The 23,557-nt window shown below is 52.2% G+C and overlaps 1 protein-coding gene across 2 annotated transcripts in view; it reads left to right on the top strand.

The window, feature by feature from the left end:
- ABCC4 (ATP binding cassette subfamily C member 4) overlaps nucleotides 1-23,557 on the top strand; it is a 208,919-nt gene that overhangs the window by 48,565 nt on the left and 136,797 nt on the right. For both annotated transcript variants that reach the window (XM_045838973.1, XM_045838974.1), the window contains 5 exons: nucleotides 11,728-11,817; nucleotides 13,080-13,243; nucleotides 14,382-14,507; nucleotides 15,003-15,252; nucleotides 22,025-22,126. In XM_045838973.1, coding sequence (XP_045694929.1) covers nucleotides 11,728-11,817; nucleotides 13,080-13,243; nucleotides 14,382-14,507; nucleotides 15,003-15,252; nucleotides 22,025-22,126 — 732 coding nt within the window. The remainder of the gene's footprint in view (nucleotides 1-11,727; nucleotides 11,818-13,079; nucleotides 13,244-14,381; nucleotides 14,508-15,002; nucleotides 15,253-22,024; nucleotides 22,127-23,557) is intronic.

Raw genomic sequence — 23,557 nt, 5'->3', positions numbered from 1 at the left:
GACGGCGCCCGCCTTCCTGTGCAGCCGTCCTACTGTACGCAGCTGTCATTGTCATGGTCTCTTCGGTGACTGTGTTCTGCACCTTTCAGCTTTTAGGGAGGGGTGACTCTGCTGTTTAAAACGGTCCCGTGCAGAGCGCTCCAGCGCTGTCTGGTATTCCAGAGCACGGGAAGACGGAGGTGGCCTATGGAGAAAACACCCGTGCTAGCCCAGTTTGGTTCGGGTATGCGTTTGCTGGTGTGCTTCTGGCCACGGGTCCGCGTGTTAGGAACCAACAGTGGGTATTAAATAAGTTGTCTGTGGACAGAAACAAGGTTATGTATGTGTGGGTTTGTCGATGAAGATGCTGTTTCTGAAGATGGGTAGAAACCGAACCCTGTATTTCCCCTTGGGGCAATTCCTGTTCTGTCCTCATGTTCCCATTGACTTTATAGAACACGACTACTGGTCTCCATCCAATACCTCTCAAGGGGGTGGCTTCTATAGATCAATATCCAATTTAGAGAAATATTTTTACTCACCTTAGGTAAGTGTGTTTTTAATTATGTAAATGATGTCTAGATGGTCCCCAACATATCAATGGTTTGATTTGACCATTTTTCAGCTTTAGGATGGTATGGGAGACATGTGAGTTCAGTAGAAAATGTACATCGTTTTCAGATCAATATTTTGAATATTGATCTCTTCCTGGGCTAGGGACATGCAGCGTGGTAGTCTCTGTGACAGCGGGCAGCGTCGGTGGGCACGGCTCCCGCTCAGCCACGCCACCCCGACAGTCAGCACCCAGCACTCTGCAGCGTCCTGTGTTGCCAGCGGTGTTTGGGGGATCGTGCTTTGCGTTTTCTCACTGCGTCCTGTCTCCCAAAGGCCCATCTGTGTCCCCTGCTTCTGGTGAGGAGAGGAAGGCAATCCCTTTGAAGTGGACCTCAAGCTACTTGTCCGTCTGTGGGCCGGTGTAAGTGGCTCTGAGCCCACTGGAGGGAGGACACACCCAGCTGCGACCTGCGATGGGTTCGGTGTGCTCAGTACATTTCCGACTTACAGTGTTTTCCGGTCGACGTTATCCGTAGCTCTGCTCTTAGACGTGTGTATTTTGGAGGAAAAGGCATGCTCCTGGCGCCCACGCCATTCACACTGCATTTCACATTTTTTAGATGCTCTTCATCTTTCTGGATGAGGGACTTCCCTGTGTTTTGACGCCTTTCTCTCAAGACCTGTCTTCTCTTGACGGGGCCTGCTGCCTTCTGCTGAGCGAGGTCTGAGGCCTTCTGCAGGGCGTGGGGCCTGAACTTCAAGAGTCTCTGCCCTGGACAGTGTCCCTTGTGGGCAAAGAAGCGGTCACCTCCCTGCAGCCCCTCCCCCTCCCCCTCCGCCCCCCACCGCCCCCATCACCCTCTGAGTTAACTCCGTGGGGTGTGGAAAGGCAACTGATAGAAAGTTCTGTTTGTGTTTCAGCCAGATGATGTTACGGTCCTCATTCTCAGCTAGAGCTTGGTTTTGGTTTTATTTAAAGCTAATTTTATTACAGTAATTACAGCGTAGACTCTTGCCTTATAGGTAGGCTGGACAATATGAAATTGTAGATAATTCAACTGACTCGGGCTTACAAAAACAGCAATTTCATGTGGTTCAATTCAGTATTTTGCCTATCAGTCTGGTTTTGGTTTCTTTCTGAAAATGTCACGGAATTACCGTCCTGAGGGTATGTATGTTCACAGTGACACTGTGCGGTATTTACGGAAACAGAGTCCCCCCAGCAGCGTGAGGTCCTCTGGTTGGACTTTGTCTTCTCATGGTCTTTTTCAGCCTTCTGACGCAGTTAGAATGAACTGGTATACCAAGGCTTCTTACGCTGTTCAACACTGTAAAGTCTTTCTTTGAATCACGTTCCCCCCCTGTGTTGTTCTGGTTTACTTCTGATAGGAGCTTGAATCGGACCCGTGCAGGCGGTGCCAAGTTCATGTCCTGAAGGGCTGACTTGTCCATGCTTTCGTGTGCCAGGGAAGAGCCGAGCAGAGCCTGGGGTGCAGGTTCAGTTGTTTCTGAGGGTATAAAGTAGTATCTCAGTATGGTCTTGATTTTTTACCCCATTGATGACTAATGACGTGGTGCGGGGGTGGAGGGGGGATGCAGAATCACCCCAGTGAGCACCACCGCCCTAGAGAGTGGTCCCTGATTCTGAGACATGGTCTTTTTGGAGGGGTGTCTCAGCTTCGTGTCAGGCTTCTCAATGATGTGCTAAGGTTTCTCCACTCTGGCTGCTCAGGAATCCAGTGTCCCATCTCTGCCTAACCTTCAGTTTCTGTGTTCTGCCTGCTACTCCGGGGCACCACCTGTCTGGTCGGTCTCGGGCGGTCTTGCCCTGGGCCTTTGTAGCTCACTCCTCAGCTAAGGCCTTGCAGCAGGCACTGCCCCCCGCCCCGACCCACACCAAGATGCCCTTTCTGTACTCCTGTCCTTGCTTCCAAGCTGCCAGCCGCTTCGGCTGACCAAACCTCCGACCTCGGCCTCCTCCGCTCGCGGCCGCCATGCTTTGTGGACCCCAGCTCACTGCTGCAGTCGGAACGAGGTCCCCTGGCAGAGAACCAGGGCCGCGGTGGCGGTCCCCCTGTGAGTGTCCCTTCTCTCGGGGATCAGTCCTGCACCGCCTGTTATCTGATGCCTAAAACCACAGTTTCGTCCAATGATATGGTCGCTATTGACAGAGGTGGGGGTGGGGGCTGGTCCCGTCCGTTTCTCAGCCATTGATCAGAGCGGCAGTCGCATCCTGGGTTTCATCAGCGGGATGTTTGTGGGCCTTGCGGTGGGCAGCTGGGCGTGTATAGCACAGGGTGTGGCGGTGTTAGCTGGGGGACACACCTGGTCGCCTCCTTGCCGAACAGAACAAGGGTGAGGGCACATTGTGGGCTGAGGTTCAACAGCTTTTGTCCTGAGTCACCCTCGTGTTTATCAAAGACCCGGAGTCTGGGTCTAATCCAAAACCCATTCCTCCGGACTCCAAGGAAGAGGCTGGGAAACCTGCACATTTCACCTGTTCCCTAGGGATTCTTCCCAGCTGGACAGCTGAGGGAACATTCTAGAGTGTGGGGGAGGGGGCATCACGCAGGGGCGGGGAACCAGAAGGAGAGCCTCAGGGTCCGTATTCCTTTTTCTGGGATGTATGCTGAAATCACGGCTGACGTTTACTTTTTAAAATTCTAAATAGCTTAATTAAACATTTTTTCCCTGTTTGTCTCAAAATGTTTTTTACTTCTCCTTTGTTCTTTGAAGCTATTTCTCTAGGTTTAGAATTTTTGGTTGGTGGTTATTTTCTTTGAGGTCTTCCAAGGTAATCATTTCGTTTTTTAAATGAACACATTTTTATTTTTAATCATGGTTAAATACACCTAATACAGAGTTGACCACGTCGGCCATTTTCGAGTGTGCAGCTTAGTGACAGCCGGTGCATCCCGTCATTGAGCCACCCTCGCCACCACCACGTCTCCAGAACTCCGCTCGTTCCCCCCGTAAAACCAAATCCGCCCAGGACACTCCCGACCCCACCCCCTGCCCCCGCAGCCGCCATTCCACTGGCTGCCTCTGAGGTGGCATCTCCTAGGTGCCTCACGTGACCGCAGTCAGACAGACCTTTGTCTTTGAGTGGTGGGCTGATTTCACTTAGCATAATGCCCCGAGGTTAATTTAGTTTTCCCGAACAGGTGTGGGTCAGACAATGACACCGTATTCTTTGACCGAGTTGTCTTCCACCCTGACCCTCAGCTGTGGTGGCGACCTTTGTCGCTGGTGGTGGAGGAAGAGGGTGGCGTTGCATAGACGGCTCCGCCCTCTCCGGCTCCCTGCTCTGAGCGAGCCGCTGGGTCTTGGTTTCGATTTCCACTCTTCCTCTTTGGCCTCTGGGCCCCGCCAGCCGACCTTTTCTTTTCTTTTTTTCCCCTTCAACTTCCAGTCTCATTTATTTTTCCTAGAACCTGGATACAATGAGCTGTAGCAAGACCGTGCTCAGTGCTCCTGGAGCCTCCCTTCAGATTCTTTAAACGACCTCAGTGTTGGAGCGCATGAACTCACATTCCAGCAAAACTGGAAAGCTAAAATTTGACATACCAGCAGGTTTACTCAACACTCATGGCACTCCAGACTTTCATAGGCACTCTGTGGACTTCAGTGCAATAGCATTCAGGCTTCATAAACTCGCTTACACATAGACAGAGTCACTCTTCCTTCCTCTAGTATCTCCGTGTCTAATCTTCTGTTGGGGCCCAGCTGCTGTTGCTCCGCTCCGTGGAGTAGGAGAATGTGGGACTTAGGAAAACGGGGTTTGGTAAAGAGGGCGACAGGTCACGTGACAGGAGGCAGTTTTCCTCCTCCTTCTTTCCTCCTCCTCGTTTCTCCTGATTTCTTTATACACACCGACGAGAGACATTAAGGCATTGTCGCTTTTGGCGAGGTTGGTTCTGAAAAGGGACACTGTGAATGCATCCGTATTTAGACAGTGGCCCTGCACTCTGCCATGTTTCTCTTCTCTTCCTTTTCTGGAAGCTTCAAAGACGGTGTTGGAAAGCCAGCAAGTCATGCAACTCGCTACCTGAGGGTTGCTGCATTCCCAGCCCGCTCAGGTGTAGCACTTCGATAAATATAAAACCCCAGGGGAAAGGGAAATCACATTTGTAAAATACCCTCATTTCAGCTAATTCTCAGTAAAATTATGCACAACAGGTGGGTCTGTAGGGGGCCTATTGCTTTCTTATACTTCTCGTCTGAAGGGAGGCATAGCATAAGCAAAATAATTAGCAACTTCTTTCTAGACAAAATAGTTCTAAGTATGGTTGCTGTAAAAGACTAGCATATGGCCCCTCACCTATATATTTTAATGACTGTACATGTCATTTTTGAGATGATAGATTATAAATACTTTTTTTGTGTGTGTTTTTATGTTTTATTTAGAAACAGAACATAGAAATCCATGATCAAAATATATATTTTTTTAAAAAGTTGGTAGAAGTTTGTTTTTCTCCCCCTTCTGTTGGGGGCGTGCTTCATTATTTTCTGTCTGTCTCACGGGCCTTTGCACGCTCACGGGGTTCCTTCTTCCCGTTGCCCGGCCGGCACCCCTTCGCCACGGCTGTCCTTAGTTTCCGGTCTCTCTGGCCGCCTCTCTCGTCTGTAAACCGGTCAGACAGGGCTCGTCTTTCAAGCAAAGAAACAGGCGACGGGAGGGTCTGGCCGTGAGGGGTCCTCACTCCCTGGGGGTGTGATCTCACTCAGAACACACTAGTCCGGTTGCCTTACCTGTTCCTTGCATAGGTAGTGGTGGACTTTATCGGTTACATGGTGCTCATTCTCCTGCAGCAGCATCCCATGTTGACTGCCCCTCACTCCCCAAGGCACCTGTGTTCAGTGTAACACTTAGATTTTCTGACATGTTCCCAAGGGTCTGGGGGCACATCAGGCACCCCGCTCCGCAACATGCACAGTGGAGAGGAGTGTTTTCTGGGTAGCACAGTTGGCAGCAAACTAGGGGACGCTGGGTAGCGGTCTCCACACTGCGGCCTGGTCAGGCTCTGCGCCGTCCTGCAGGGGCCATGGGCCCTAGGGCTCCCAGGGCACGGAGAGCCAGCCTCAGGGACTGGTGGCTGTCGGAGGTGCTGCGGTCTGAGAATGTGGAGAATGTCCCTGAGGAATGCTGGTCCTCCGTCTGACCTCAGAGCAAGTATCATAACCCTTCCCGCCCCCCACCAGGTGGTTCTTGGGGTCTGTATAATCTTCTCCTGTTTGGAGGCTCACCTGTCCATTCTGAGTGCACCTTTCTGGCCTCTAGACTTCAGTGGGTCAGTGTGGTTTAAGGGTAAAAGGTGGCTGATGGAGCTAAAAGGAAGTTAATGGTACGTACCCCCAGGAGGTAAATGCCACATCCATCAAAACTTTCAGAGTGCTTTCTGCACAGGTGTGCTAGTCCTGGAACATTGGGGCGGGGCGGGGCGGGGTGGGGCGGGGCGGAGCAGAGGGGGAAAGCAGGGGAGCTGTCAGGTTGGAGAGAGTAGCAGGTGGCTGATTTTGTATGGACTTTGTTTTTTATTTCCTTGAACCTCTTTTCTATGGAATCATAGAAGGGACCTGATTAACTTCAGGGAATTGCCATCGATTATGTTCTTAGGGACGGAGGGTGTTGGGCAGCCCGCGGGCCCTTCCCTCAGAAACGGAGATTAATGGCTTTCCATTACTCAGTCACGGCAGTAGGTGTGGCGGCCTCGCTAGGCAACTCCGAGCAACAATATTGGAAAAATACAGGCGATTTTCTGCTTCAGGTGAGCTAAACACACTCCACATAGCTGCTGCTGCTGCAGCCTGGCCCGGGGTGCCTGGGAACCGCAGTGTTTGACAGACGGCCCTGGGGTGGGGCCAGGAGTCAGGAAGCACGCCAGAACTGCAAAATAAGTGACCCGAAAACTTGTTTTCCGTGCTGACGGCCCTTCAGGTTCTTACTCCAGGCCTCTGTATTCTGGCTTTTCCTAGAATATTACGCAGCATTATCCTAGTGCCGACAGGGAGTAATGACGGTGAGCCAGTCTGAGGACAAGATAGCAGTGGGCATCGGTGACACAGTCTTTCGAAGGGACAGCCCCGAGAGCAAGGGGCAGCATGGATATTGCGGTGGATATTTGGACATATGCGGTGTCCAAAGGTGTGGCCACCTGGGTCCCTCTGTGGGAGGAGCATTTACACACTGCAGGTCCTTGACATTCATGCTGGTGGTCAGGGACCTGCATCATGAAGATGTTGAACCGCAGCCTGTGACGTCTGTGTTGAAGGCCGTTTAGAGAAGGGCGTGGGAGGCTTTTTGTTACAAGGATGATTGGATTCTTAAAGGGATAGTACGTCTGACCAGCCTGGAAAACTCCCTTCTACGGAAAGAACATTCTTTTTTTTCCCCTGTTCTTTCGGTGGTGATATTTACGTGCTCATACTTGGGTTGTGTGTTTCATTTCTACTAATTAAAATAATTCGGACAGGAGGAACAGTCTATTTTGCAGATGAGTGACAATTATTAGTTGTACTTACTTTGAAAAAATTGGACAAAGTGAATGTCTGGCCTAGATTACAGTTTCCTTAGCACTCCAGAGGAGTCTTCATGCCCACCCGCGGGAGAGGACCCGCCGAAGGCAGGGCCCTGCTGGGGTGGAGTTTGCACTCCACAGTTCACGGGCGTGTTCCCGGTGGCCACGGAGAGGCTAGTACGACCGATAGGGAGAGAGTCCCAGTTTTTGTATCGTAACTAACAGTATAGTACAGTGCGCGTGATTGAAGCTGACACTCTGAAGACATCTTTAATTCCTGAGACCACATAGGTTTCCCCTGCGTGCTTTCCAGTGGACGAGTTGTCTCACGTTCTTGCTAAGATTGGATGTTGTATTTTTTTTAAAAATCTCTGCGAGTATTACTAATACCTGGGTGAAAAAATAATGCTGTATTTTAATTGACATGAATTTGAGGTTTGCCAGCTTTGTTAGCCACTGGTATCTTCCTTCCTGACTTTTATGCACCCACTCTTTGTGTGCAGCCCGCCCCTCTTTTTAATTGGTAAGCGTTTGTAATTTTTTATTGACATTTAGATGCTGTTGATTGTTGAAGGCATTAACCCTGGGTCTTGGCATTTATAGTGCCAGTATTGATTCCAGTTTGTTTTGCTTGCCTTTTGTGGTTCTCAGGGTGGAACTGCTTTGTTTTTGCAAGGAAAACAAATCTCACCAAACAGTATTCATTGTAACATGTCAGTTTCAGGAAATGTGCAACCAAAGCGTGAGCAGACAGATGATGCATTAAATTCACACCTTGTTTTTCTCTACACTAGATGTGAACTTTAAAAAAACAAACTGTAACATATATCCTTAATTACAACCAAACTTGAATTTTCTGCGTTCCTGAGAAACAATGTTAACTTTACTGCATTGAGTTGCCTGTTCTCTGTCAGACACTAAACACTTTCACCTTGTTTCTCGTCTGCAAAATGGGAATAATTTTTACTTTGTAACAGCGTCTGGCCTGGTAGCAGGTGCTGAATGAATGGCAGCTGTTTTTTTGCAGTCGGTCATGGTGACGTAAATAAATACTCCAGGGTCTGTGCGCTCCATCAACCGGTAGCTCCTGAGGGCAACAACTCTGTAACTGATAACTCGAGATGCTCTTCTCTCTGTGGTTTCTGATAAATCAGCTATCAGCTGTATTGTTGTTCCTTCGTATGTGAAGTGTCGCTTTCTTGGGATGCTTCCCTGACTTTCTCCGACTCGTTGGTTTTTAGCAGCTGCCTGTGATGTACCTTGGCACAGGTCTCTTTGTTTTGATCCTTCTTGGGATGCAAATTTGTATATATATCTCCAAACTTGGAAACATTTCAGCCTTTATTTCTTGAAGTGTTTTTTCCTTCCCTTTCTGTTGTCTTCTTCCAGATCTCCAATTACATCTGTGTTCCATTGCTTGATCATTGTCCTATTGAACCCGCAGGCTTTATTCCTTCTATCTCTTTTTTTATTTTTCAGTTTGTTCTTCAGATCATAGATTATAGACAAAAGGGTTAATGAATCAAAACAGGTCAATGGAAATTTTCTGCTATTAAAGTTATCTAGTGAATTTCTCATTTCGTACCTTTTGGTTCTAGAATTTACATTTGGTTCTTTTTGATCGTGTCCACCTCTTTCCTGAAAGTACTCATCTGTTCATTTGTTACAACCATGTTTTCCTTTAACTCCTTGGACATCATCTGTGATACTGCAGGCCCTTGGATAATTTTGTGTCATCAATGCCATCTCTTTATATCATAGGAACTTCACAGTTGTTTATGTCAGAGGTAAAATTGTTTCCGTGATGCGGCGTTGTTCTCGGAGTCACGGGACCTGTGGGCAGACACAGGGAGGATGTACTGTAGCTGCTGTGTGCCCGCGTCTAATTCCGGGATCCCCTCGGGGTCTGTTTCTGTTGCCTGTGAGTTTGCCTCTTGATCACGGGCCACCTTTTCTTTGTATGTCTAGTGACTGTTTTACTGTTCCGGATGCTATGAGGGTCACGTTACAGGGAGTCTGCATTATTTACTCTGCCAGGCGGTTCCTGGCAGGAGTGGGCCCATTAGGAATGGTTGGTCAGTTCGTTCTTCTTATCTGCCTGCCTGCCTATCTGTCTATTTGTCCACTCTATCTGGGGCAGACATTTCCGCTCTGAACTTAGTCCACGTGCCCAGCTCTGACTCTGGAGTGTGATCTTTATTCCTAAGGCATGGCTTTTATGGTATCCCAGCTGACTGGCTGAGGTGCCCATGAGGGTCCCTTGATTCTGGTTGGGCAGAACGGGTGTCTGCTGGCACGGCATGACCTCATGACCTCTGGAGTTGCCTCCCTTCAGCACCCTGCTGCCGCTCTGTGGGCCCAGGTCGTCCTGCCCTGGCCACGGGCAGCCAAATCCTGGAGAAGCAGCTCCAGAAAGTCCCTACAAAAACTTTTGGGGCCTCGTCTCTGCTACTCTGGTCTGCACATTCCAGACATTTCTGCAACTTGGGACAGCCACTTCCTCCTCTTCGGCTCAGTGAAACAGCAGTTCCGCTCGGGCAGAAACTTCCCCCAGGGCAGAAGGCCAGGCAGGCCAGGCCTGGGCTCTGCTCCTGTGTTTCCCTTCCCTCCAGGCGCCGTCCTGCGCGTCCTTGGCCCCGTGCCAGAAAGCAGCAGCTTCTTTGTGTATCTCGTCCCGTTTTACAGTTTTACAAGGAGGGCGAGTCCAGCACCTAGTACTCTTCCGCGGTCGGAAGCAGACGTCGGGCGCTCTTTGCTTGTCAGCTGTGTCTTCCTCGATCATCTCCAGGACATGCCGCTGGGCGTTTGTATCCCACTTGGCACAGGACTGATTTTCTTTGGACAGAACTTCCCTTTCTGGGTCGGCTGCAGGGCTGTTATCAGCTTCCGTCAGCGTCTGCTCCGGAACTGGCCCTTCAGCCTGTCACCGCACGGGGTCGCAGGCACGGCTGAGTCACCGGAGGCCCTGAGCATGCCCCCCGGGGGGAGAGACTTGGTCTTTTGCACAAATTGTCACCTGTGCCATCTCACCCTGTAGTTCTGTTGTCAGCTGCAGTGAGAGTCTGTACGTGACAGATCTTATCGGATGTTGCTGGTTGAGATTTTTTTTTAAAATGATCAATGTAGAATAAAAGCTTGGTGCACCACCCTGCCTTACTTTAATTGTTAAAATTGGGCCTCAAATACCTACTTCTAAAATATGTAATGTCCTTTTTGCATGAAGGAGTAACACATTTATTTTTAAAATTGGCTTTAAGAATATTTTGAAGATAGCTTTTGGTTATTAAGGCACAGTAAGTTTTGTTTCTTTCCTGTAAAGCTGGCCTGCCTTCCTACCCTCCCTCCCTCCCTCCTTCGTTTCCTCCTTCCTTCCTTTCTTCCTTGATATTTTGCGACTGATTCACTTATATCTGCGTAGCATTTTCACTTTTCACAGTGTTCCCATTCTGTCTGGCCATTTCTTTCATTCACACAACCCTAGGGCACTGTCTCATTACCTCTTGCCTGGAGTAATTCTCCCTTCTTGTAGGAATCTCCTGGCCAATGTACAGTTGAACCTTCCCAGAGTTGAGTTTCTCACACTCACATAAAAAAAAATTTCACTGTTCCTTCTTGCCTTCCAAACCCTGGAGTGCTTTCCCAGCCCAGTTTCCGAGCCCGATTCTGGGCATTCCTCACTCTGCACCCCCCACGTGCTGCTCCCCCCGCCCCCCACTTCAGTGCACGCTGCTCCTCTGACCCACAGCGACCTTCTGCTCCCTCCACAGAGGTTCTCCTCTTCCTCGTCCCAGCCCCACCCCAGCCCCGCCCCCAGCCCCCGCAGAGCCACTGCCCCGCAGCCTCCCCCAGTTCCCTGCACTGTGGTGCCACTGTCCGGGTCGCGCTTGAATTCCAGGCTCTCGTACATACCTCCTCCCAGTGGGACCCTCTACATAGCAGGCAGTAAATATTTGTCATTTCACCTGGAATGCCCGTTGATTTTTAGAGAGAGGGGAATGAAGAGAAAGAGAGAGGGAGAGAGAAGTTTCGTATGAGAGAGAAGCATCAGTTGGCTGCCTCTTGCATGCCCCCTGACTGGGGAGAGAACCCACAACCCAGGCAGGTGCCCTGACCGGGAATCGAACCCACAACCTTTCAGTTTATGGGACGACGCTCCCGCCAACTGGGCCACACTGGCGAGGGTGTCATTTTACTCTTGTAGGAAACCTGTGATCTAGGCAAGGGGAGGGGATATTTCCAGTCACAGAACGAGGAAACCGAGACCCGGAGTGTTGAGAGGATGCCACACTCAGCACTGATGACTGATTCCAGACTCACAGTCTGCGTCCTCCACGTTTTCTCCTTAGGCAGCTTCTCCACTCTCATCTGACCTGACTCAGACTTCCTGTGTGTAGTTGGCCTCTAAGTGTAAACTTTCAAAAAGATCCTGAGCGTGTCCATATGTATTAAAAAATGAAGTGGGGTGGGGGGGTGTGTGCTGTACCTCCTGCTGCTCCTTTGCTGCCGCCACACTGCAGAGTGGAAGGCTGAACCCGGGTCCCTGCTGTCACGGGTCCTCCTGCCTGTCCGGACCTCACACACGGCCCCCTGAAAATGTGCTCCGTTTAGCTGTTTACCGAAGTGTGGCTTGGTGTCAGCGCTGGGGCGTCATTCTCCTTCCCTCTCTTACCTTCAGGCCCTCCGCCTGAGTAACGTGGCCATGGGCAAGACGACCACGGGCCAGATCGTCAACCTGCTGTCCAACGACGTGAACAAGTTCGATCAGGTGAGCCTCGCCCCAGCGGTCCTTCTTCATTCCCCACCCTTCGTACGCGGTTTACCTGGTGGGGGTGTCAGGGGCTAGCCTTTGGCGTGGGCTGGGGTTCTGCTGAGGATGTAAGTGTTTTGTGTGTGTGTGTGTATTTTAATTTAACTGGCCTAACTTCTGTGTGCCACTTTGGTATCCTGTAGGTGACTGTTTTGTTTTTCTAATGACACCCACCACATAATTCAGTCGTCAATAGGCGGGCTGCCACATTCTTGCCCAGCCTGGTTTGGTGTTCCTAGGAGTCTGCCTGGAGTGGCCCTACTCAGCACGCTGTGTTGGGAGGGCCGGCTGAGGGGTCTCCCTCCCCCTCTAGCTGATGACCTCCTGGTGGGCAGGGATTATTCTTTTTTAAAAAGATTTTATTTATTTATTTTTAGAGAGGGAAGGGAGGGAGATAGAGAGAGAGAGAGACATCAATGTGTGGTTGCTGGGGGTCATGGCCTGCAACCCAGGCATGTGTCCTGACTGGGAATCGAGCCTGCGACACTTTGGTTCGCAGCCCGCGCTCAATCCACTGAGCTACGCCAGCCAGGGCTGGGATTATTCTTCTCCCTGTGTCCTGCGCAGTGCCTGCTATGTAGGAAGCCTTCGGTAAATAATGGCAAATGGGTGGTCCCTAGCCAGACACAGCCTACTCTCCTAACCCCCCGCCCCCACTCTCCTCTGCCATTTACCTTGGGAATTTATCACGATCCAGGGCGTTATTGCTGCTGGTCAGATCTGCACACTGTTAGATCCCTTCTCTTTCAGTCATTCATGTATCAACAATGAACGAAGGCTCCTACTCAGCTGTAGGGTTGACTGAGCCTTTTGCCCAGGGGGAGCCACGGCCTGTCAGGGAGATAATCACACACAGCATGACTGGAGAGTTAGGTACCGAAATGTGGGCTTTCCTGGGTGTTGGAGAGCCCAGGGGAGGTAGGGCGGGGTTTTCAGGCAGAGTTTGGGGAAGCCCGGAGCTCATCTGTGGGGAAGGCAAAGTTGAGATGCTCCTTCCCATGCTGCGAGTCAGGTTGCCCCTGGAAGTGCCGGTGGCCTGCCGGGTGTTGTCCCGGGAGGGTAGGTGACTCTCCGTTTTCGCAGGTTTAAAACTCACCGGGATCGTTTCTGTCTAGGTTCCTGTCTGTTCTGCCCGGTTGGAGCAGATTGTTTCTATCCTGTGTCTTTCTCTGGTTCTCCTTTCCAGCAGTCCTCAGGAGGCCTTGTCTTTTTCTTCCCAGGTCACGGTATTCTTGCACTTTCTGTGGGTTGGCCCGCTGGAGGCCATCGCGGTCACGGTCCTGCTCTGGATGGACATTGGGGTAGCCTGTCTCGCCGGAATGGCCGTCCTGATTATCCTTCTGCCTTTGCAAAGCTGCTTCGGCAAGCTGTTCTCCTCCCTCCGGTAAGAGCGGCATGCGTAGGTGGTGTGTGGCATTGCCATGTGTGTTAGGTGACTGCCTGCCTGATGCTTGAGTTCCAGAACACAACCAGCGCCTTCTCTGGTCTCCTCTTCCCTTGTGCTTTCGAGTCTGCAGGCGTGGTGGGTGGAGCTCCAGCCCTGGGCTGAAAGCTGGTCTGGAAGCTGAGAGGGGAAGGTATCTGCTGGCTCCTCCCGGCTAGCTTTTTAGGTGCCGTACCTCACTAAGTAGAGTGCATTTATGTGGAATTTATATGCCTTGAAGTTATTTAAAAATTATTGAATAGTAATAAATTTAGAGAGCTTATGGGCCCAATTTTAGCTGCATATACTTTTACTATGCTTGTGTAAGAGCCATTTACAGTGTGTGTGTGTTATTGTTTTTATAATTCACTGTTTCCATTAAGTTATCAGCTCCCCAAGGGCAAGGTTGGTCTTAATTGTTTATGTCTCCATAACGTCCACAGTCCTGGCAGCGTCCGTGATAGACAAGTGGCCAATGATGAAGAGCCTGATGGTGACGAGTTAGACCTAGAGCAGATCCTAGAGGGTTGGAAGTGGGTCATCGCTAAGGTCGTCGGGTGGATGGAGATAGGCTGTTTGAAGCACGTTGAGTTCCTTTCTTCGTGCCCCTGTACCTGGAGTGTTTCTCTCCTTGGAACATCCTTTCCCCTCTTAGCCGTGGAGAGATGTTGCTGACCCTTCAGACCCTTCGAGGCCTGTTGCAGTGCTACCAGAATTCTGGAGCTTCTTTGCTCCTTCCTTTCCCAGTAGAATAAGCAGCCCTTTCTTTTCTCCTTCATGCCTAATATTATTACAGTGCAGTCGATTGTGTTCTTGCTAAATTTGGGGGCCTTTCCTCCCTTCGCTCCCCAACCATGGCCTTGAACGGACAGAATATCGTCTTCCCCAGCAGATATTGCCAGTTCTCCAAATCACTGCTCGAACTTGAGGTCCTAACGGAAGCCCTTCCCCACGTGTGTTGGGAGGAGGGCCTGCCTGCGTCGTCAGCACGGAAGAGCCGTAGGGGGTCGTCGGCTCCCGGCCCCGGCCCGGGGCCTCCGAGGAGGAGGGCAGTTGGGGTGTGGGGGCCGTGGCTCACCGCTCGCCTCTGTCCCCTCAGGAGCAAGACCGCAGCTTTCACAGACGCCAGGATCAGAACCATGAATGAGGTGATCACCGGCATCCGAATAATAAAAATGTACGCCTGGGAAAAGTCCTTTGCGGACCTTATTACCAATCTGAGGAGGTAAGCTTTTGTATGTGTCACAACCCTGTTTTCCTGTTTTCAAGAAGTCGACAGCTGTCTCCTCCTCATTCTGCTCCGATCCCCTACCCACCTGGGCTCCGCCTCTCAGGTTCTGTGTGCTGCGACTCCGCCTCACTCCACGGGTCCCTGTTAGATGCCTCTTCGTGTGGCCCCCTGGGTGGCCCCATCGGGGCTGCTTCTGTCTGATGTCCTGGAATCTCACACGTTTCGACTTCCTTCTTCTCTTTTCCAACAAGCGCACGTGCTCCTGGAAGGGACAGGCCGCATCTCTCTGTCCTCAGCGACCTGGTGCGCACAAACGCATGCTCAGACCCAGTCCGACGGACCCCAAATGTTGAAGTGTGACCTTGGCCTTCACTGAGCCAGGCGGGTGGGGTGGGGGGGCTGTGGGGAACTGTGGGACGGCGCTGGAATTCGTTTCCTGACTTGGACGTTTACCCTCCCCTTTCACACCTGCATCCTGCCCTTTTCCAGGAAGGAAATCTCCAAGATTCTGAGAAGCTCCTACCTGAGAGGAATGAATTTGGCGTCGTTTTTCGTCGCGAGCAAGGTCATCGTTTTCATGACCTTCACCGTCTACGTGCTCCTCGGCAACGTGATCACAGCCAGCCGCGTGTTCGTGGCGGTGGCCCTCTACGGGGCCGTGCGGTTGACGGTCACGCTCTTCTTCCCCGCGGCCATCGAGAAGGTGTCGGAGTCCATCGTCAGCATCCGAAGAATCAAGGTTGGGTGACACAGAACTTTTTTAAAGCTGTGGGTGGCTCTCCAGGAAAAAAAAATCATGCCTCCTTTTACTTAGCGGCACCGTGTCCCATTGCGGCACCGTGTCCCAGTGCAGTGACCTGCTGTCATTCCAGAAGGTCGCGCCTGCTCGTCCCCAGTTGCTTAGGCAGAGCAATGCCCAGCATGGCGATCACTTACGGGCAGTGCTGGGCAGTGCTGTGGATAGCGGCACAGGGTGTTAGCCGTGCAGGCCGCCACTGCAGGGAGATTAAAATGTGTCACTGCAGGAGAGGGAAACCGAGTTCGTCTCCTGTGCTGGCTGGAGTGACAAGGTAGGGGCTGTGGTGGGTGGGGGGCTGCTCTGGGCCCGGAAGGGAGGAGCTGCTGGGAGGGAGCCCCCTGCCCCCTGGACAGGAAGGAGGCCTGCCCCTCCCCGAGTTCTCTCTGTTTAAAGGAGGGCTCTTTCCTCCATGGGCGCTTGGCTTGCGACTTCTCGGCCTGCCTCTTGGCGCTCCACCTGGTTGCTCCTGTCCTCGGCGCTCTTTCTTCCTGCCCCAGCCTCTCCCTAGCAGGCCTCTCCCTTTACATTTTTATTTTGTAACTTCCACCCTACCCGCGGTTGCCTTTTCCTGACTAGCTGCTCCTACTTTGCTAGGGGCAGATAATTTGCATCACCGGGTTAAGGGCCCGGCACACAGTAGGGGATCAGGAACTTGTGCGTTTGTGAACAGGTCTGAAATGAGGGTGAGTTGTCTGCTGGTGGGGGCCTGGCACCGACCCGCGGGGCTGGGCTTCACCGGACATCTAGTTGGTTCTGTTCCTGCTTCTCCCAGCCATGGGTGCCTGGGGGGAGGAGGTGTTTTGTCAAGCCGGATAGCGTGGCATGCATTGTTGTGGTGCCGGTGGTGGGCGGGGGCGGGGGGTTCTTGTCATAAAAGCTGAGACTTTTTTTTAATGATTCGGTTTCTATATTGTTAAAAAAAAGGCGTTACCCATAAAACTTTGGTCATACAAGGTCAGTTCTGGTCCCCCGTGTTTATCATTTTTTTTCCTGATGGGAGTTTCTAGCAGCTTTGGTAAGGGGTGGTCCATGCAGGTCAGTCAGATTCCATGTATGTAGCTTCCTCGTTGGAAAGAAGGCGTTTAGGAATGCACTTGGACCCCAGGGACAGATGAAGCGTGCACTGCAGCTTTTGCAGGTGGCGGCGTTGCACAGGCATCCTGCTGCCGTCATGTTCACGCTGCTGCCGCCGCGAGCGGTGCCCACGGGCCAGGAGCTCCTGAAGTCTCCGCACAGCGTCTCGCGTATCTGGACGATTGGATGAGCTAAGCATTAGCGTACCCACTTCACAGATAAAGAAACAGGTTCTGTCGTAGGTGAATTGGTGTGCCCCTCCTCCCATAGCTTGTACATAATAGAACTAGGGGTCTGCCCAGAACCCTGGTGTCTCGAGCCTTGTACCATGGCCGCCTCCGCCCCTTCTGGCATGCGGAGTATTTCCTTAAGTGTTGTTTTAATGGTTGAGTCTTCCTCCAAAGGCCTCCAGGGACTTTCGTTTCTATGGGGTCCAATTTTTAAACCCGAGCTTGAAGCCCGCCTGCCCGTAGCGGGCATTTTCCAGCACACAACCCCCTGCTCTGGCGGGAAGGCTGGTTTCTGCCGTGTGCCACGTTCGCCCGCCCCTCCAGGGCTTTGTTTGCCCCGTTCAGCCCCCAGGCTTGCCTTCTCTTCTGCCCTTGATGGGAGCCAACGCTGCTGAGCCCTCCGGGCAGCTCCTGCCTCCCTCTCCCAGCCCTTCTGCCCGCGTACCGAGCCCAGGCCTCCGTCAGCACGCCAGCCAGCTCAGCGCCGTGCAGCCTCATCTCGAGTGGTGAGATCCTGGCTCCCCTGGGGCGTGCTCATGCTCGGCCCCTGGACAGCGCACTGAGTCTGGTAGCTTTTGCATAGTGCTCAGCTGCCCCAGGTTGGACACGTAGAGGGCCTCAAATAAATACAGGGTCGACCGAAACAGCGCTCCCAGGGCAAAGCTGGCCCTCGGCAGAGGCCCGGGGTGGCCTGGCCTGGGCCAGGAGGCTGGGAAGCGTGCACAGCGAGGGGCAGAGAGGGAGCAGACCTGAGTCAGGCATTTTTGGAACACGGGGCTTTGCAGGTCTCCGCCCGGCGGGGCTGGAGGATAAACGTGGCCAACCTGCACGTGGGCTTTATAGTGTAGTGTCTCCTCCTTTTTCTTACATGTGCTTTTCAATTTCCTCTTTCATGGACAGTTAGACGAAGGCTTTCTTAGGAAGTTACAGGCTCAGGAGTTGTTTTTTTTTTTTTTTTTCCTTCTACCAAGGAAGGAAGACGGATGGTCTTGGCCTTGAATGAGTCCAATAGGATTATAAAAGATCTTGTCTTAACTTCAAAGCACTGAAAGTCTTCTGCGGCTTCTGCAACCACTAAAATTTGTCTCTGCTTAGGTTTTGCCCCCGACCGCTAGGAAGGCAATCTTCTTTGGCTCAGTTCCAGCGCCTGACGCTTTCCTGCATGACCTGTTCTGGGTATAGACTGTGCGGCTCCGAAGGCAATTTAATTTGGGCTTTTTCATCAGCCTGCGACCTGGAGAAAAATCCACCCAGCGCTTCTGGCACCTTTTCAAGCCGGGAAGATTGTGACTTCTCTCTCCACTCAGGCCTCTTTGTGGACAAACGCTTGATAGATTTACTTCTTTGCTGTGTACATAGGTTTTCTTTTCTTAAAAGATTTTATTTACTTATTTTTAGAGAGAGAGGAAGGAAGGCAGAAAGAGAGGGAGAGAAACATCGATGTGTGAGAGAACCATCTGTCGGTTGCTTCTCGTACCTGCCCCAACCGGGGACCGAACTCGTGTGTGCCCTGACCCGGAATTGATCCAGCGACCTTTGGCTTTGCAGGGCAATGCCCAGCAAACTGAGCCACACGAGTCAGAGCTTCCTCCTCTTCTTTCTTTTTAAAGTGGGATATTTTTAATGTGCACACACTGACTGTTGAATTTTACGGGATGGTCGTGTGCTTAAGCTAAAGTCGGCATTTTGTTCTGTTTAGGCTCGATTTATAACATACATTAGCTTTGCGTGTTGCACGTTACCTGCGTGAGGCTGCGGCGGTGTATCCACGGGTTGGGCTCCCTCGGGCCAGCCCTGTAGTGTGCTCAGCCCTCTCGCAGGTCTCTGTGCTCTGCTGACTCTGTGTGAGGCACGGTGTTCCTGGCGTTGATACTGCGCCTGTCACCTGTGTGATGACACAGTCTTTACCCTTTACAAGACTTGGAGTCCCCATGGGGATCCTGAGGTAGGGAAGGCGGTGCCAGCTGGGCTATCCCGGTCTGCTCCCTGGTAGGATGGGGGTTTGAGATGGACTCGGGAGTGTGGGTGGGATTAGTGTTCAGGGTTTCACAGCCAAGGCCACTTGGGGAGCTTGCACGGAGCTACTGGTGGGTCACTAGAAGGTTGTAAGCCTGTTGGACATTCTCAGGGGTATTTTTTTAAAAAGATTTTATTTATTTATTTTTAGAGAGAGGGAAGGGAGAGAGAGAGGAAGAGAAACATCAGTGTGTGGTTGCCTCTCATGCGCCACCCCCCACCGGGGACCTGGCCTGCAACTCAGGCATGTGCCCCGACTGGGAATGGAACCGGCGACCCTCTGGTTCACAGACCTGAGCTCAACCCACTGAACCACACCAGCCGGGGCCATTCTCAGGGGTGTTTTAAGGAGCTCAGGAGGGAGTGACTGTTTGGGATCGGTTCACTGGTGCTGGAGTTGGCCGGGGAAGGGGCTGGGAAGGGTTCTTTCAAGTCTCCAACAATGGGTGGGACGGGAGATTCTGAAATTGGTGTTGTTTCTGGAGGACGGGAGACCTGGAGCGAGCAGAGAGTTGGATGGTGGCAGAACAGGTCGGAGCGGATGCCTGGCTGGCTGTGGGAGAGGCGGCGTGCAGGGGGAAATCAAGCTGGGACGGCTCGACAGCCTCAGAGGTGGCCTCAGGCCAGTCCGTCCTGCCGGCCTCCCGGCCTAGCCCTGGGCTTCGGCAGCAGGCGGGAGCAGCAGTGCCCACTCTCACGTGGGTTCTCCAGAGCCTGGGTGGGCGGCAGGGGGAGTGCGGGAACGAAGGGAATGCAGACCGGGCCTCTCTGTCGCTGGGTGTCTGAGAGAGAAACGCACAGGCATGCATTCCCCTGTCCTCCAGAGACACTTCCGTCTCCAGTGGTTAGCCGGTGGTTCTTCTGAAGCAGAGCGGGGCCATCCAGTGGGCAGCTCTGTGCAGAGGTATACAGGCCCGTTAAGGGTGTGTACGGTTTTCGGAGTAGCGGCTGACTTGCGTGCGTGCTGTTTTATGTTAAACGTTGTCACGTGCCTCCTTATTTCAGGTGCCTCCTCTGCGGGTTAGGGTTAGGTTTGCCCGTGGGTTCCAGCATGCCCACGTTAACGCGGCGTACCCAGGGGACTCTCTTTCTCTCATGCAAAATATCCTCGTCAGGGTCTGCACGGGTTTCCAAAGGCCGCGGCAGCAGATTTATTGTTTGGCGCTTCTGGAGGCGACAAGTCTGAGACCCAAGTCTTGGCAGAGCCGTGACCCCCCTCTGAAGTTCGGAGGGGAGACCCCCCTGCCCTTCCCTGCTCCTGGCGGTGGCTGCAGACCCTCAGTGGGCCTGGGCTTGTGAGCACACCCCTCCAGGCTCTGCCACGTGGCTGTCTCCTGTCTGTGTGTCTGTCCTTGCCTCTTTCTTCTCTTCTTACAAGGGTGCCAGTCATGTTGGGTACGGGGCCCACCACACACCAGCGTGACCACTCCTTAATCAATGACTTGCGCAATGACCCTATTTCCAAATGCAGTCACATTTTGAGGTGACTGAGGTTAGGACTTCAACACAACTTTGCGGGGGAGGGGTGCAGAATTCACTCCACCATAAGTCCCTGGCTAGTACTATCCCTGATGGTGTCAGGGATGCAGACACAACTCTTCGTTATTACTCCGCTGTGTCCTGGGCTGTGGGGGAGAGAAAGGTTCTGGGACGTTGCCACTTTCCGCTAAGTCTGAATTTTGTCACATGGCTCCAGGGAGCTGCACAGGAGGCTGGGGAGAGAGGTCCTCCTTTAGACTGCCAGGGGCCAGCTGCAAGTTGGGTTCTGTTACCGCAGAAGGAGGGGAGCGGCTGTTGGGGACAGTGGTGGACAGTCTGCCACGTGAACACAGATTTTTTCTGGCGGGGGCGGGGTGGGGTGTGTGGGTGGTCTCAGTTGTTTATTCAGTTTCTGCACCATCACAGCTTTTCTTATGTCCGCCGTGTGCAGAACAAGAGGAAGCTTTCCTGCACAGTGTGTTCCGTTAGGTTTGCGGCGGCTGTTGTCACTCCGAGCCAGCGCTGTGAACAGCTCCTAACTAGGAGGGAGAATAGCGAGACGTGGAAGACCCAGGGTTCCTGCCGCCCGGAGGGCATTGGCTAAGGGGAACAGCCAAGGGCTTTGAAAAGATGTTTACAGAGGACCTTTCTAAGATGTCTATAAAATACCTTTTTAAGCGATAGCCACTTACCAAGCACATTTTCTGTGTAGAACAAGGACTTTAAGTGATAGCAGCGACAAGTAGTGATGTGTCGACACTGCGGGGGGTGGCGGGAGAAAAGCAGGGTGTCCTTCAGGGCCCAGCTGAAGGTCACAGCCAATCAGCAGCAGCTCGGGGGCTTTTGAGGACTCTTGGCCCCCCGGCCCCCGTGCCCCAGTCGGGGCTCCTGCACCAGCTCGGTCCCCTGAGGGCCCGAGAGCGGCCTCGGTCCCGGCGTTCCCAGCCCGTCGCCCGGTGCTCGGCACAGTACATATTTATGGAATCATTTCCTACCAACTCCCGTGATTACTGTTAGCGACACGGTAATAAAACAATACAAATGCCCCGGTTCTAGATGTCTGCAAGTTGGGGGCCCTGTTTTCTCTTCAGCGGGACTCGTACACTTGTTGAGAAAGTTACAGAGAGAGCCTTGTGGCCACGAACTCTAATGCACAGGGCCCAGCAGAAATAACACCTATTTGAGTGTGGGTGGTGCAGTAATAGTGCCGGTGTAATAATTTGTAGTTTTAGTTTGAACACTTCACCTAAAATGCCATATGGTGCACTTGAGTGTGATATTGTTATGCTAGAGAATGACATGCCTATGATTTTGTAATAAAAGGTTGTGTAATAAAAAAGGGGGTGTTATTTATGCCAGACCCTGTATATGTGTAACTTATATAATATACATTATATATACTAATATTGATACTGTTTTGAATGAAGCTAAAGACAACTAAGCCCTACTAGAGCCATTGTATTTGAAAAAAACAAACTAACTTTTTGGCCAACCCAGTACATAACTTAATTACTGATAGCCCGCTGTTGACCGGAAGTCTTAACCGAGAACGTAAATAGTCAATTTAACACACATTTTGTATGTTATATGTATTGCGTGCCGTCTTCTTACAGTGAAATAATATAGAGAAAAGACAATGTTACTGAGAAGATCGTGAGGACGGGAAAATACACACTGTGCTTCTAGTAGAAATAATCCGCGTGTAAGTGGGCCCGTGCGGTGCCCGCCCCCGCTGTCCACAGTCAGCCGAACTGTACGTCCTGCCTGGTGTGGGCTGACGCTTTAAATGCAGTTGGTAAAAGGACACGGCCCCTGTGTTCGAAGGTTTCTATTGCAAGTTCCAGGAAAGCGATTGTTTGTTTGTGTTTTCTGTTCCTACAGTTTAAACAATCTGTGTGTTCTTGTTTCCCCAGGACTTTCTGTTGCTCGATGAGATAACGCAGCCCGGCGCTCAGCTGCCCTCAGACGGTAAAACGATAGTGCATGTGCAAGATTTTACTGCTTTTTGGGATAAGGTAACAAATCCCCCATTACACGGTCGTGACCGCTAAAAGACAAGTGATGGCTTAGAGTTTGTAGAGAACGGGGAGATTTTACACATGGCATCCAAGGGGACTTGCTCGGGCGCTGAAAGCACGATACAGAAACTCTCAGAACCGGGAACAAGGTTGCAGTGAATGCAGATTAAGCATAAAATCGGCCTCAGGCATTTGGCATGTTTTTTTATTTCATTTTGAAGAGCACTTTCAAAGTATTTCTAAGTGCGTTTTGAATTTAAAGTATCCTAGTTTGTAGTGTTAGAATTTATAGGATTAGCATGTACATTTTTCACCTTGATTGTTACCAGGCTGTCTTCCTGCAGTCTGAATGGAGCCACTGTGTGGATCTTCACTGGGAGGTGGGCTGGGGGCTCCCCTGGTCTAAGCTTCTGCGTGGTGCCGGCTGCCCTGGTGGCAGCTCAGGGCAGGGAGGGGGCGGCAGGTGGGCATCGGAGGCTCCAGGGAGCCCCCGTCTCAGGGTTCCCCTCTGTGGCACACTGACAGCTGGCACCAGCGAGATCACATGGCTATTTCCAACACTTGGCTTATTTGTGACATTGACACACATACGGAAAGGAAAAAAACCAGGGACCACTCTCAAGAAGTTCTCCCACTTGCACACTCAGGGCAGGCCGCCCCTTTTCTCCACACCTGCATCGCTTTTCCCCCTGGCTCCCTGGTCCTGGGTGCACAGCCTGCTGTATCGCTCGGGGTCAGCCAGGAAAACAGAGACACACCTCAGGGGAGGGAGATTCATGCAGGGAATTAGTCACGTAGGTGGCAGGGGATGGGAGCCAGAGATCAGCAATGGCAAGAGCTAAACCAAGTCCCCCACTGGGGCCACAGGGCCTCCGGGAGGAGAACCTGGGAGCCCAGGGCTGTGCTGTTGGTGCTGGCTCTGCAGAGGTGATTGATGTGACTGTCTGGGAAAGGCAGCTGGAAGCGGGTGGACAGACTGGTGGGTACCAGCTCCTCTCTGTCCTGCATCCCGGTCTCAGACGGTGCTCTCCTGCTCCCCGAGGGATGAGCTGGAGCTGACACGCAAGTTTGCAGGTAGTGCGTAGTTAGCTGGCAGCTTGTATCACAGCTAGGGAAGGTCAGGAACCGGGGCCTGAGCACATAGGTGCCCAGCCCCCACTCCTCCCACCACCACTGCCGGTTCTTCCTCCGCCGGTGGTCCAGGTGTCCAAACTCTGCAGACCAGTGGTCCCCAACCTTTATGGCACCAGCGACCAGTTTCGTGGCAGACAGTTTTCCCATGGACTGGGGGTGAGGGTGGGGGTGGGGGATGGTTTCAGGGTGATTCAAGCTCACCTCTTACTGTGCGTCCTGGTTCCTAGCAGGCCCAGACCACCGCCTGGAGGTTGGGGGAACACTGCTGGAGACTGTGTTTTCATGCCTGTGACT

Source organism: Phyllostomus hastatus, unplaced genomic scaffold, assembly GCF_019186645.2.
Source record: "Phyllostomus hastatus isolate PE091 unplaced genomic scaffold, TTU_PhHast_1.1 phas_contig_29, whole genome shotgun sequence".
In the NCBI taxonomy this organism is placed as follows: Eukaryota; Metazoa; Chordata; class Mammalia; order Chiroptera; family Phyllostomidae; genus Phyllostomus; species Phyllostomus hastatus.
Note: the sequence above shows the minus strand (reverse complement) of the source record. Positions and strands in the feature narration are given on the sequence as shown.